A 16,254-nucleotide genomic window follows, 5' to 3' on the forward strand; every position below is an offset into this window, starting at 1 on the left:
TTGCTTACAGGAGAGTCACGGATGGAACGGAAAGCTGCAGTTCAGGGATCCTTCGCCTCGCGCCCCGCGCATGCTCGCTCTGCCCTCAGCGACCTCGCCCGCCCGACCGCCTGCAGTGTGTGCTTTGGTCCCCAGCCTACCTTGTAAATGTTGCGACTGCGATTGTGTGTGGGCCTTCTTTTTGGAGGTGCACTTGTCTCTGCTACTGTTTCGGGTCTCTGTGGGTTTGGTGTGAGGAGGGTCATCATTTGTGGTCAGATACTTGAGAAGCTCGGAGCATGGACGTCTTTGTGGCTTTTGCTGTTGACAAATGCTCTTCGCTTTATTGCTCCATGAATTCTCGGTCTTAAAAACAAGGCATAAAGAAAGCTAAAATTAGTGAACTGAACCTTATCAGAATGGATATAGGTTTTCTGAAGAGATGAGATTTTCAATGAAGTGTTCAGTCTAAGTGTACTAGATCTATGAGCTGTGAATAATTGTTTGCAGAACAAGGAAAGAAAATTACATTTAAAATTCCTAAATGACATTTATGCAGCTTTTTATTTCATTTCTCCTACATTTCAATGTTCCTACTCAGCAACATGTAACTAACAAGACCCTACAGCGCCTTTCCTGTGAATAAAAAAAAATAAATAAATAAGCCGGTTTAAACCTTAATTTGCCACTGATTGCCGGCGCCCAGTATTCACAATTCTCTTAAGTACCCCTTAACGCTCCGTTTTCACTCACAGTGAATGGCAAGACAAACATTGTTTAATACAGCCCGCTAACCGAATTATGTCATTGCCATCATTCCATCCAATTAATGGCAGAGATAGATCTTCTGTGGTGATTCTAGAGCAATCTTTCTCAGGTTAGACAGCTGGCAAAATGGCAATTCTGCATCTTAAAATCACTCATAGATGATACCAGCCTATCAGCAAATTTTATTGGAGCCCACACTGCTGCATGTATTAATAAAGTAGGCAAGAAGTAAAAGACAGTGGATGCTTTCATTTCAGTTGTCCAAAGACAAAGCATTGATGAAATCTTCCTAGTTTAAAATAGCTAGAGTACTGCTTTGGGCGTCCAATTTCATAATCTGTTTCACTGCTATGAAGCCACTGCAGGATCTCAGCTGAGTTAATACATAGAAACCTATTGTTTGTTTTAAGCTTTAAGGGGAAAACAAAAACAAAAACCAAACCCTTGCTACTTCTCCTGTATTAAAAAAATAATAATAACTTTACATCTGTACCTTAACAACTGCAGGGTTTGTTCTGATCCTGTGATTGTGGTTTGCATGGTTCTGGGTACTGAGACCACTGCATTCATTATAACTTAGCTGAGTGTTGGCTGGTGCCAGTAAGAGCTTCTTAAGCTAGAAACACATCAAGAAAGAGGAAAGCAAGAAAAGTTACGCATCTTTTAAGCATTAGAATAAGTAATTGAAATTTTCACCTTAAAATTAATTATAATTACAAAGATGAATTCATTCCAATTATAGCCCACTTTAGCACACAATAATGCTAAAGGAAACTTACTTTTAAAAAGGTAAGAAAAAGTTTGGCCTTACACTACCAACTGTGAAAGTGTTACCTTTTCCTACATTTGAGACTCAGTAGCGTCTACCATAATTTTTCTTCTAGACAAAATAAGGCCCAAGGATCTTCCTAAAAGGATTCCAAATACCTGTGAGGTGGGGAAAGCTGCTTTGCTAAAAGAAGAGTTGGGGGATGCGGGAGAGAGTTTGTACACTGTCCTCTCAATAACCCAAATGAATCGAGTGACAATCAATGAAAGATTCTGTGGTGCTCTGTTTTTGTTTGTTTGTTTTTGCTTTTTAGGGCCGCACGTCCAGCATATGGAAGTTCCCAGGCTAGGGATCGAATCAGAGCTACAGCTGCCGGCCTACACCACAGCCACAGCAACACCAGATCCAAGCCATGTCTGCGACCTACACCACGGCTTGTGGCAATGCTGGATCCTTAACCCCCTGAGTGAGACCGGGGATTGAACACTCATCCTTATGATGACTAGTTGGTTCGTTACCACTGAGTCACAATGGGAATTCCCGATTCTGTGATGCTTTGAATGCTGTTTCACATTCAAGTATAAAACACTACTAATTCAATGTAAACTATTATATATAGAATGGGGGAAAAACAAGGTCCTACAGTATAGCACAGAGAACTATATTCGATATCCTGTAATAAACCATAATGGAAACAAATATGAATGTGTGTGTGTATATATAACTGAATCACTTTCATGTATAGCAGAAATTAATACAACATTGTCTAACAACTATACTTCAATAAAATAAGTGTTTTCAAAAAAAAAAAAAAAACACTACTGATCAAAGTATTTGGGATAAAAGAGTGGTTATCACTAAAAAGCATTTCTAAGTAGTAGAATCCTGGCCTGTAGATCAAGAGATGTGGGTTCTGGTTTAGACAAACCATTTCCTCTGTCTTGACCTTTGTCTCTTCATTTGACTTACTGACCTTCTAGGATCTCCTGGCTCAGTCACGCAGTATGACTCTGAGTCAACAAGACAACCCAGTTGAAAAAATTGTGCGGATTGGAGTTCCCGTCGTGGTGCAGTGGTTAACGAATCCGACTAGGAACCATGAGGTTGAGGGTTCGATCCCTGGCCTTGCTCAGTGGGTTAAGGATCCGGTGTTGCCTTGAGCTGTGGTGTAGGTCACAGATGCAGCTCAGATCCAGCGTTGCTGTGGCTCTGGCGTAGGCCAGCAGCTATGGCTCCGATTGGACGCCTAGCCTGGGAATCTCCATATGCCGTGGGAGGAGCCCAAGAAATGGCAAAAAGACAAAAAAAAAAAAAAATTGTGTGGATAAAATCATTGGGTATCAATGTAAAGAAATCAGAGTACTAGAGAGCAAAGCCTATGACACTAACACATGGGAAAACTGGGGAATACATACGCTACAACAGCCTCTGAGATAGTCTCTAGCAAAGGAGTGTAAGTAGGATTTCCATAGGTTTATGTGGAGTATTTTTAACACTTAAAAACTTACAGACTAGAGAGAAACAACATCTAAATAGTGGGCCAAAGTGCATTATTAAAGTTTGCAGGATGGCATTCCATAATTCATATTATGCGTTCTTACATCAGATTTATGGCAGATGACAAATGGCTACCATACCTGGGAAGGTAAACTGTGTCTTAGAACTAATAAAATCCTAGTCAAGCACTGCATTGAAAAGAAAATTCACTCTTCATTGCCCACAAATCTACTCTTCATTGCCTACCATAAATTTAGGTAACTTAGGTTGCAAATGTGCTATTATTTTTCAATCTTCATAAGAGTTATGGATCCAAAGCCTTAAAATATTACATACTCTTTGATCTACCTTCTATTTCTAAAAGAATATGCATGAGAATAAAACTACAAACATGTCAATTACCATATAATTTACGATAATGAAAAAAACAGGAAAAAGACTAACTATCCAACCATAAGGGATTGTTTAATACATTAGTTCATCTCCAAACAATAAAATGCTCTGCAACCATTCAAAAGTATGCATGTATACAATTCACAAACATGTCCATGATATCTCTTAAAATAAGAGGAGATTTCAATCTCTTCGATATTAGAGGTTATTTGAAATGGCAGGTGAATTTTTTTGTCTATTCTTTGTAGTTGTCTACATTTTCTAAGTTTCTCACCGTGAACATACATAATACTAAGACATAACACCACACCAATAAAGAGCAAAAGGTAGTTTTAAAAAACTGCAGCGAGACCACACAAAGACGATATCATCAACATCTTTAAACACAGAATCACAGAATTTGCAATGCTGAGTGTGCTTGGGGATTATTTTGGCATCAGTCTACATGAAAAATCCAAACCTTATTGTTACTACATCATACCCATGCAGCGGGTAGCCAGAGGCAACTCCAATTCCTGTTAAACAGTAGGAAGGGTTCTTACTAGAGACGGCTCTTCTGCCTCCTGAGGCGGAGGGGTGCCGTCAGGCATGGAGGAAGGACTAGCCTCATTCTCAGTGGTCACATCTCCATCTGTCAGTGCATCAAATGAGGGCAATCCGTCTTCATCCACAGGGAGACTGTCCAGCGTCTCTGTGAGAACTGCTAGCAAGTTTGCCTCATTCTCTTCATCTATCTTCTGCAAAAACAGGAAAACAGAAGTCCTCATGAATGAGTTGACACTGGGCGGCGAAGAGCCGTATGAGTCCGCATGGACTGAATGTGTTTAACCAAATGGGCGGGTTCTACGTGAAATTGTCAATGTCCACCCCAGAACACAAAGGTCAGGTCTTCCTCAAGTTCCAAATTCACTTCTGGTCTGAACCACACAATTAATTAATACCTGTACCGTATCAAACTCTAGTGGTTCACCTGTCCGATTTAGCTATTTATTGTGTCAATATTAATACAGCTTATCATGATTCCATCCAGTTCAGAGTTGTTTTCCACATGTTGATGTCTTGTTTCTCTAAGCAAAAGAGAAGATTCAGGACCCTCAGGGCTTGAGAGAATTTTAACCCTCATCTATGGCATCTTCAGCTATAGCGTTTCAATCTCCTGTACAGCATACCCCCGCCCCCCGAAATGTTTAGATAACCCTCTGCTTGAACACCACCCGAAACTGAACCCGTACTAAGAGAAACTAAACACGTTCCTGGTTTCAATTATAATCTCATCACTGAACGTTCCACAGTCATTTATTTCTCTCCCTGACGTCTCTCCCAACTTTAGTCATAAATCTGTAGCTGCCTACGGAACATTTCTACCTGATAACAGCTCCCTCATCTCAAAATCCAAATTCAGGAACTTTTATGAAAAAGAAAAAGAAAAAAGAAAAAAACCCACAACCCTGCTATTTCTCTTGACTTTCTGCATTTGAGTATTGAGTAACAATTCTTCAGACCCTAAACTCTGGAACTACCGTGAGTGTTTTCCTGGTCAGTCACAGAGTAGAGTCTTACTCTATAACATCTCTTAAATTCATTCTTTTCTTGTGGCCGGGGTGGGGAGTACTTTCTAGGGCAACGGTCCTTCTAACAGGGGCTCTTGCAAACATTTTAATTTCCCACCCGCCACACTCAGCACCACCAACACCTTCTTGGAAAGCTAATTTTCAGTTAATTCATTCCACAAATATTTTTGAACACCTACTCTACGTCAGGGTCATGCTAGGTGTTGGAAAGACAAAGAAAACAAGACAAAACAGCCCCTCTGAGACCCTGCCAATGGAATAAAAGAACCTGTAAGCAATTCATTATAATAGAAAATATTGATTTATTTCAACACTCTGTAGGAAAAAAAAAAAATTCAAACTCTTCCAAACTGGGGATTATCCATCTTGTTTATAGGGCTAGGTGCTAGATTCTTAGGTACCTGGGTAACCAGTGCCAAGGCTGGGCCTACAGTATAGACAGTCATTGATTACTTACTAAATAATTCATCGATCTGCAAGTTTTGCCCAAACTGTGTAGATCCCTTTCTTTTCCTTCCTTTAGCACTTCACATCGTCCAATCTGACCTGCTTTGTAAGTCATTTCCTTAAGTTCTGTACGCTATGACATTAACAATATCAGCTAAATTATCCCACACAGATTCTATTACAAAATGCACCTAAGCTGCTGACATCTAATGAAGCCAGCAGTGCCCACACTTCCTTTCTCTCTACCACTGAACTCCAGTTAATTGACCTGACAAAATTACAAGAATCACAGAATAAGACAGCTAATCAGAAAATCAAATTGTATTACTAGACAAATTAGGCAGGCCTTTATCACGTATCCATTTTATTTTCACATAAAAATTGTTTTTCCTCATTACTGAAGAGTCTCCATCCAGGAGCAAAATGTCTTTCGCATTTGGATCCAAGAAGCCAAGAAGAGCCATATGTACTCGTGGTAGATTTTATTCAGCTTTTTAAATATTTGATGCCATCTCCCTAATGCCTCTGGACTTGATATTGTGAGTCAAGTCATTTGGGGCACACAGGGTGGGGTGACAATTCTGAGTTTTTAGACTCTAGTGCAGGAGATAAATCCTAATCAGAAGGGGTGAAATCTTAACCGCAAAATGGCACTACTCCTTCCATAAATTGACCAATTCTTTAAAATCAAATTGCTCAATTCAACAACAAGAATATATGTATATTTTTAGGGCCAAACCCCTGGCATACAGAAGTAGACCCTCCCCCCGCCAGCAGGCTAGGGGTCAAATCAGAGCTGCAGCTACCAGGCTACACCACAGTCACAGCAATGCCAGTTCCCAGTCACATCTGCAACCTACACCACAGCTCCCGGGCAATGCCAGATCTTTAACCCACTGAGCGAGGCCAGGGATAGAACTCTCATCCTCCTGGATATTAGCCAGGTTTGTCACCCCTGAGCCACAATGAGAATTCCAATAATAATACTTTATTGACTATACTCCTCACCCTCGACTCTTCTGGACACTGTCCATGTAACCGTAACAATAAAGATTCTGACATAATTTGCCCTTATTTCCTGTAGAAGATTGTAATCTGGTACCCAAAGATTCCAGTCTCTCCCTAAAGGGAGAGATTTTAATTTATTTTAATTATTTAATTAGTTTAATTCCCCTACACACCAAAAATCAACTTCAGGTTATTAAACTATTCTGAATAAAAATTATATCTAAATGAAATGTATATTGTCATCTTTATATATATAAATAAATATATATGAATATAATATATAGATAAATAAAAATATATATTATTTATATATAAACATCCCCATATTACCAAGTAAAAGTAATCTTTGAAAATGTCTCAAGCACACACACGCATACACACACACACACACAAATGCATGTACACACACAAGCATGTGCGCGCGAGCCCGCATGCTGCACACACGCACATTCAATTAACAGGATATTTTTCCCAGGTATCTCAGTTTTCAGAAAGGCTTATTTCATTGAAGCTCAAAAATAACTCAAGAAAATAGTTAAGAATGTTTACCAATAAATGAGTGATTTTGTTTACTCCGATTTAAATTTTGCGTTTGGTTTCCCAGCAATACTACAAGCCACTATTTGCTTTCCATCACATAATACAATTGCGTCTTAGTTCTATCCCTCGTGTAAACAAACTACGGTAATTCCAATCAAGTCAAAATGACAAAGAACACTTAAATTAACTAGTTTTCTCCAAATTCTTTAATAAGGCTGGGTGAATGTACACCAAATACAATGGCAGAAATACTGGAGCTTGATAATGTCATAATTAATTTACAAGACCTGATTAATCCACCTACTATTTAAATTCTCCTCTGTACTGAAACCACAATGGGAGGGGAGGTAGAGTGAAAGACTGGCGTAGTGTGTGTGTGCTGAGGTATGTGGGGACGCCAGGCTAGTCTTAAATCAGCATGGAACAGTGGGATTGTAATCGTGGTTTATTATAGTCGATGTCCATTAGAAATAATTAATAAACTTTTTATTTTTTTCTTTTTAGGGCCACACTAGCAGCATGTGGAAGTTCCCAGACTAAGGGTTGAATCAGCTACATCTGCCACCGGCCTACGCCACAGCCACAGCCACAGCCAAGCCAGATCAGAGCCGTGTCTGTGACCTACACCACAGCTCAAAGAAATGCCAGAACCTTAACTCACTGAGCAAGGCCAGGGATTGAACCCGCATCTTCATGGATACTACTCAGGTTCGTTACCGCTGAGCCACAGTGGGAACTCCTAATGAACCTTTCTTATTATCAACCCTGTGTATGTGTGACTCAGAGAAGTGCTCTAAGACAATTGTTTTAATAAATCTGTTCTTGGATTAAAAAAGAAAAGAATGTCATAATTTCAAATTCTGTTTTCTTTAATCATAGAAGACTGGGAAAAAAAGTTTCATGTTTACTGATGAGAAAAACTTTCTGGCTGCACTCGCAGCCTGCAGAATTTACTGAGCCAGGACTCAAACCTACGTGACAGGAGTGACATTGCTAGCTCCTAAATAAAGGTCCATGTGATTGTAGGCCACCAGGGAACTCCATGTTGAAACTTTCATGTTGAAGCCCAACAGAAATTCCTACATGTAAAGCTAAGTGGACACTGTCCCTCATTCTGGTAATTTCAGTTAATTTGGCATGAGTTTCAACAAACACCCCAGAGAAGGCAATGCACATGGCAAAACGAACCAAGTTAAACAATTAATGTCACTTTCCATTATTGCTTTGGTCCCAATTTACAGAGCAAATAAATCAAAGATGCTGTAGATAAAGCACACTGGCCTAGGAACACTTGTCTGTTCACAGGTGACACGGCTTGGAAAGACATTAGTCAGGAAAATGACATCACAAGATAACCTTTCAAAGACTCTGCTCCAATATTGCTTTCCAAGTGTTCAAAATGACTCTTTGTATAAAAATACTAGCTCCATCTAAGTTAGGAAAAGAAAAGCCGAGGGGTGAAAGAGAGCAGATCACCAGTTGGGTGGCCATCTACAACTACACCAAGAGCTCAGTCACAGCTGCGGACAGAGAGGCAGAGGTAAATGACGGTAGGAAGCACGCAATAGGCATTTCCACGTTAAGCTCTGTGGCTGGCGATCAAGCAGCATTTCCCGAGGTGGGTTTCAACCTGGGCCTCTCCTTCCACAAAGGAAGTCTGCCGCTGTTCTTCCGACCTAAATAAAGGTCCATGTGATTGTAACACTTCCTCCATCTCTAAGGGCTCTCTAGGAATAAGGAAGGCACAGCAACAAAACCTCGCCCAAGGTGTAAAGAATTTCCAGTGACAGATGATACACATACATGTATATACGAACAACCCACCACCACTGAAAATGTGCAACAAATTCGAAGCAATGTCACGTCATTAACAAATGATAGGTCAGAATAGCCAATAAAACCCGAAGATTCATTACCACTCCTTGAGGCTGCTGGGTCCCTTTATGAACTGCACTAAGTGTGCTATAATTCAAAAGGCACAGCTGAAGGAAGGTAGATTCTGCCCTTTCACATGTCCCAAGTCACCTCGAGATGGAAATGTGGGATCCAGTGTATAATACAAAGGCCTGGCTCCTTTGTGAGCAGTTGGCCAAAGGATCTTCCAACCGGTTACACGTGGTGGGCCAGGCAAGGCATTCGATTCACCCAACTGCACACAGAGTGAATAAATCCACTAAATTAAGGAGATGGGGGACTCTGAGATGCTGACACCTGAAGGGAGAAACACAGAGTGAAAACTGCATGCGGCATCCCAGAGATTTTTAAATGCAGGCTATTATGGAAGGGCCATGCCCAGCTTAGGCTAGTCATTTTTCCCACATCTCGTAGAATTGCAATTACACTCTGCGTCCCCAGATTCTCACACTCGCTTGATCTCTGTTTGATAAAAATAGTTTAATAGCCATTTAATCACAGCTTCATTATGTGAGCTCTCTTAATGCGAATTAGGCCAGGAGAATTCTTGCTTCCTCATTATTCAAATCATCAATAAGAAGGAAACAGTGGGGTCTTCTTATGATTCATTAATCAGTTTCAGGACCTTAGGTGCTATTTACTCAGAGATCAGTCTGTGTGAGAGGTCGCTTAACCTCTCTGAGTTTCTACCTATTTTTTTTACTACGAAAATTGTGGATTATTAGCTGCTTCATTCCAACTACAGAATTTCTCCGCAACCACGAGTCATAGGGAAAAATAAAGTTGATAAAGTCCCGAGAATTTTTGAGAAAGGTGCAAAAAAAACATTTCCCGTGGACACACCCATCATCCTGATTATCCCTATTTGAATTTCATCCCTTGAGCAGGATCTACTGCTGACTTTTAGCACTGGGCCCAGTTTCCTCCCAAATACCCAGCATGCCATGGGTTTCCTTCTTGCCCCATCCTGCTGATTTGGAAGCAGCTAATGAAGACAAAATTAACTCCTCCTTTAAGTGAGGCCTAATTAAGAAGGGAAATCTGCTAGAGTAACATCTGGTAATGTATTCCGAAGCCAAATATAAATGACATTTTTGGATTATCCACTATTTTGGATTATTTGTTCCACTCGACCCCACCAGGAGTTGAAGCAAATAACTGAGTAAATGAATTTTATGATAGATTCAGGGATTCAGATGAGGAATACAATTGATCATAGCAGTCCCTTTCCCAAATTGAGGTACGTAAAGTGCTGGACCTCTGTTTCACGTACAAAAAGGCAAAACAAGTTTGGGTGTATCAGGTTCGGTTTGGATGTATAAAGTTTGATTCAAGATTCGCAAGAAGCTGAATTCCAAATAAAGAAAGAAAATTTTTTTTTCCAAACCGAAATTTAAAAAAATAGCAATTTCAATTAGACCCCTAAAAAAGAATTTGAGCGGTGGCAGGGGTTTTTAAAATATTTTAATGAGGTCACTAATTGCTGATTGCACATGTCTGCTCTGAGTGGTCTGAGTCTTTGCTGAAGAGGTTGTTAAATGTTTTGAATACCTGTTTCGAACAACTCTTTTTCCCTCTTCTCTTTCTCTCCTTGAATGCTCAACAATCCACTTTACATTTTCTTGCTTCTCTAACACTCCACATTGAGCAGAATCCCCACATGGCACTTCTTTTGGTAGCTAACTCCTATCCCATTCAATAGGAAGAGTCTCTAAAATCTTCACTCACTTTTTGATTGGCCTATGGAATAAAGGACTTTAAAAATGGGATGCTCGGCATTCCCGTCATGGTGCAGAGGAAACGAATCTAACGAGATCTATGAGGATGCAGGTTCGATCCGTGGGTTAAGGATCCGGCGTTGCCATGAGCTGTGGTGCAGGTCACAGACGAGACTCAGGTCTGGTGTTGCTGTGGCTGTGGTGTAGGCCGGCAGCTGCGGCTCTGATTCGACCCCTGGCCTGGGAACCTCCATATGCCAAGGTGCGGCCCTAAGAAGCAAAAAAGAAAAAAAAGCAAAAAAAAAAAAAAAAAAAAAAAAAACGTGGTCACTTAAAGGCAGAAAAAAATATGACTTAAGAAATCTCAAGCATATACATCCAACAGAAAGAAAAGTTGAAACAATAAAGTCCACCTTACATCACAACACACATTTCTTATTTAAAAAGACCTAAATACCTTGGCCTCTATTCATTTCTCTACAAATGTTCCAAGAGTTAGCTTATTCTTCTACTTTTACTGCTAGGAAAGGAACATTGAGCACGTCAAGTGCTGCTGTATTTGCCCTGTGAGATCCCAGAGTTGCTGGGTGTACTGATACAGTGGTTAGCAGAAAGGACACAAATTTTTATTTCACTATCTGGGCACCTCTCCATGGACACAGAGGCTCCCTGAAGTATCATGTATGTAAATGTGACTATACACACCACCCACCGCAACACACACAAGTTCGCATCCCTAGGACATCTTTTTATTTATTTATTTATTTTTATTTTTTATTTTTATTTTTTTGCTTTTTAGGGCTGCACATGCGGCTTATGGAAGTTCCCAGGGTAGGGCATCAGAACTGCAGCTGCCAGCCTACACCACAGCTGCAGCAACGCAGGATCCGAGCCGCTTCTGCGACTGTATACTACAGCTCACGGGATCCTTAACCCAACGAGCGAGGCTGGGGATCGAGCCCTCGTTCTCATGGGTACTAGTTATGTTCATTACCACTGAGCCACATCCGGAACTCCTCAAGGACATATTTAAAACAGAATCTATGTTAAGTGCATATGCTGATCTTTTGAGTGCACTTTACATATCCAATTGTCATTGACTCTAAGTGCATCATCAGTGCATGTATTCTTCCTTCCAGTTATCCACTCTAATGGAAGAAAGCAATGAACAGAATCTGAAGATGATTCCTGCAAAAATAAAATAAAATAAGGGTCTGGCCGAAAGAAATGCAAGCAAAACCAAAGAATTCCCTCCATAGAGTTACACCTGTGGGAGTCCATTTAATTTCGGTTAATCCTTACACTCCTATTTAAGCAGGCATAAAATGTAGGTTCACATCTGTACTCGGGCTCTATTCTAACTTAGTAGTTTATGCCACACACTCATGAGTTAATAAGTATGTCCCGAACATATGGAGTTCATTATTCTGAAGAGGTCACATGAGCCAAAAGTGTAAAGACAGAAGTTCAAGAGAAAGGCCTAAGAAAATCCTGGATGACGCACTTAAAATAAGCTATTTTGGGAGAGTGGGAGCTGAGGGAGGGAGATGTTTCATGTCTACTTCTTACAACATAAAGAGGAAGCAACTGGGTTGTACCGTCAAACGGGAGGCTCAACAGACCTGCAAAGAGCCACTAAAGCATCCCATTTGTCCTGAAGTTTAACCCCAGAGAGAACCTGGCAGAGTTTAAAAGAACACCAGACTGGAAGTCAGGAGAACTGACCCTAGTCGATTTGTACCACGAGCTAGCTGTGTAGCTTCAAGGGAAACACTCCATTTGGGCTACACTGCACGTGCCAGAATGATTATATATAGGCTTCTAACTGGCTTCCTGTTTTCACCCTTGCCACCCTATCCCAATGGTCCATTTTCAGCACAGAAGACAGCGAGCCTGATAAAATCTAAGTCTTGCCCCAGTTGTGACCAAAACCTCCATGCTGTCCCACATCTCTAAGAGTAAGAGCCAAAGTTCTAGGTGTGACCTACTAGCCTGGGATCACCATATAAATGTATGCTACAAGCCAGAACACTCTGGAGTGAGAGTGGTACTATAATAATCAACCACTAGGGGGTTAACCCAGACAACTGCAAGCTGAGATGCATGGCTGGTTGCTCTGTATTAGACCTACATTATCTGAGGCTCCCAACACCCCCATTTATCAGGAGGAATCCTTTTCAAGCACTCTGACCTCCTTACAAGACCACAAAAATGCCAGGCATTCCCCTACCTCAAGGCTATGCACCTGCCATCTCCCCTTACTAGAAGGCTCTTCGGCCAGATGGCCGCATGGCTTGCCCCCTTTATCCCCTCACTTTCTCAAATGTCACCATCTCAGTAAGACCCCTCCCAACGACTCCAGACACATTCCATCTACCTTCCTGGTTTATTTTCCCGCTTGGTATATATTTTACTGACGATTTTCCATAGTCTACCTAAAACTGAAGCCCTGCAAGGTCCACCTGATCACTATTAAGACATGCCACATAGAGTAGATCCTTAATAAAAATGAAGGATGATAACTAAAAAATCTCAACCAGTTCTAAGACTATAATGCGACTTTTCATCCTCCTTTTGTTGTTGCCATGGTGGTATCTTCTTTAATTCCTACCTCCTCTTAGTGCCAGTAGATGTGCCTTATTAATAATGTTTATATTGGGCTATAATTTAAAATGAGCTTCCATTCATTTCTCCTGCATCTTTTCTAAAGCAAGGGTTTGGGATGGGCCTTGTAAGTGTAGAGATTTACTCTCACCAATTCCAGTGTTTGGAAAGATATTGGAATGCATTATTAACCAATTAATTTGGAAATATCTCAAAAGAGCCAAGAGAAAAATCATGCCAGATCAACTATCTGTCGATGCAGGAGTATCAGGCTCTCTGATCAAGAGGAAACAATTGCTATACTCTAATTGGACTAGAGTAAGCTTCTTTATTCTATACTTTATAACATACTCATCTACAATCTGGGAATATATATTAATCTTAGCCAGAGGGTTTTTCAAGCTGTGTTCCATGGAACCCTAGATATCTGTACAGTTACTACGAGGACAGATTATTAAATATTGTAGTATATGATATATTTCATATAATTGAATTCATATGCAAATATAACTGATTTTCTTTTAGAAAACAATATGCACACTCCATCACATTATTTATCTTATCATAAACACGGTGGAGGCCACCACTGCTTTAACTTGCCAAGTTGAATCTTTTGGTGCTGGTCTCAAGATTTAAAAATACCTTGAGATGTGAACATGAGCTGTTTAACACCTGGAGCCATTTACAAATACTCCTTTCTACAAAGCAGGATTTTTCTCAACTGTCTTCGATCAAAACAAAACACATGATAATCAGTTGCTAAGATTGATGTAAGATACCCATCATTGTCGTAAACTCCCAACTTCACGCTTTTATGTTCATTTAAGTAGTGCAAAAGTATTATGACCTATCGATGTTATTTTGACTTCCAAAATAGTAAACAGCAGCTGACCTGTACTGAATTCTTCCCACAAGCCCTGTGCTGAGTTAATTTCTTTATGCATACATCATTTTATACAAACCACCATTAACCCTGTTATTAGCCCCAAACTCATGTGGCTAATGAGAAGAGAGCTGGATATCAAACCAGATATATCTGATAACGACTTGTTCTCACTCCCTTTCTTTATATGTTGAAATTTTACAGAAGAACTTGTGGACAAAAATGAAAGTGGGCAGGGGCTCATCTAATCTATATTCACCTTTCACATCTGAGGATACAAACGAAGTGAGTTGGAAAGACATTATCAGCAGGTAAGAACCAGGGTGGAGAAATATAGTAACATCTCATGAAGCAGAGTTGGACTTCTTTGTAGAAAAAGGTCATTGCTCAGAGTTTTCCTCTTACTATTTATTGCTAGCCCTGTATTACTATTTATCTTTAGTGCTTCCGAATGTGATTTGCTCATCTGTTTAAATGATCTTCCCTTTCCTCTTCATATTTTCACATATCTGATCCTTACTGCAAAGCCTCCTACAAGCAGTCCTTCTCTAATGAAAGGTTTTGCCAGAAATCCAGCTCATATTAGTCCCTTCAAGCATTTATAAGAATAACCTGGGTCCCTGGATGAAAATATAGATTTTCCGTCCCATCACATACCGCCAAATCAAAATAACTAAATTAGGGCTTCTCAGGTTTGGCACTAATGACATCGTGGATCAGATAATCCTTTGCGCGCGGGGGGGTGGGGGGGGGGGGGGGGGGCTATCCTCTACCTTGCAGGGTGTTTCACAATTTCCCTGACCGTTGCCCGTTCCATGCCAGTAGCAGCTCTCCAATTATGACAACCAAAATCACCTCCAGATATTGCCAAATATTTGCCGGGAGGCACAACTGCTGCCAGTTGAGAACAATTTCCCTAGAGGAACAGTCCAAGATTCTGCAGTTTTCTTTTTTTCTTTTTTTTTGGTCTTTTTAGGGCCACACGTATGGAAGTTCCCAGGCTCCAGGTTAAATCGGAGCTGTAGCTGTCAGCCTGTGTCACAACCACCGTAATGCGGGATTCTTAACCTGCTGAGTGAGGCCAGGGATTGAACCTGAATCCTCATGGACACTAGTCAGGTTGGTTACTTCTGAGCCACAACCGGAACTTCAAGACTGCAGTTTTGATAAGCATCCCCAAGTGATTCTGACAATCATGCAAGTTTGGGTAAGTTGCTATTTCATGCCTGTTGAGAAGCATGTAAGACAAGTTAGAATTTACAATCCCATGTATGCTAGATTTATTACCTCTAACACATGCAATTCTAGCAGTGTTTAACAGTTATCAATAACATATTTTAATGTATTCTGTGTGAATTCTTATTTCCAAGATCTTACATTAATGCGCCTAAATGCTTTACAGCCCATGCTTCCTTGTTGATTATAGCTTATTGGTTATCTACTCCCTGAATTTCTTTTTGATTAGCCCTATGGCATTTTGCTATTTTTATTGCCAATCACTCTCCTCTTTCTTCAGCATTTTCAGACTATCATCATTATCATAAAGTTCATTTTCGTTTTGTAATCTATTTGATTACACAGACCGGAAACCGAATGATTCTTGAGGATTTTTCTTCTATATACTTCCATGCAGTTCTTAAACATTTCTAGACTTAAGACTTTTTTAATGATCAAAAGCACATAAAAGCATATATATATATATATATATATATATATATATATAGAGAGAGAGAGAGAGAGAGAGAGAGAGAGAGAGAGAGGGAGAGAGCATTTGAAGTGGCAAGCCATAAAAGCTGAGAAAGAAATATTCTAGGCAAAGAAAGAGCAAGTGCAAAGGTCCTGGGGTGAAAACTTGCAATGAGTAAGACATTAATTTGTTCATGGTTTACATATTGGTAGAGGGAAGAAGGAGGTAATATAGAAAATATTTAACAAACATTCCACATGAGCATCGATCAATCAGAACAGCAGCACTAGGACTTCAAAAAGGAGGCCAACTCCAAATGACTCATAAAGTTTTATTGCAAATTAGCAGATGATATTAACCCTGGGCACAAGCAATGTTTTTTAGACTGACTCTGTAAGAAACATTTGTAATAATTTCCCCTTACAACTAATAATTTCTAAAGATAGTACATTTTCTGCCGCAAAGAAGTGCTTAGA

General features: G+C 40.2%; 1 protein-coding gene across 7 annotated transcripts in view; it reads right to left on the bottom strand.

The window, feature by feature from the left end:
* Positions 1 to 16,254, bottom strand: part of PPARGC1A (PPARG coactivator 1 alpha) — a 686,110-nt gene that overhangs the window by 41,984 nt on the left and 627,872 nt on the right. For all 7 annotated transcript variants that reach the window (XM_021100442.1, XM_021100444.1, XM_021100438.1 and 4 more), the window contains 3 exons: positions 3,949 to 4,143; positions 1,241 to 1,363; positions 141 to 345 (listed from right to left, as the gene is read on the bottom strand). In XM_021100442.1, the coding sequence (XP_020956101.1) occupies positions 141 to 345; positions 1,241 to 1,363; positions 3,949 to 3,996 (376 nt within the window). In that variant the 5' untranslated portion in view covers positions 3,997 to 4,143. The remainder of the gene's footprint in view (positions 1 to 140; positions 346 to 1,240; positions 1,364 to 3,948; positions 4,144 to 16,254) is intronic.

This window comes from Sus scrofa, chromosome 8, assembly GCF_000003025.6.
Source record: "Sus scrofa isolate TJ Tabasco breed Duroc chromosome 8, Sscrofa11.1, whole genome shotgun sequence".
In the NCBI taxonomy this organism is placed as follows: Eukaryota; Metazoa; Chordata; class Mammalia; order Artiodactyla; family Suidae; genus Sus; species Sus scrofa.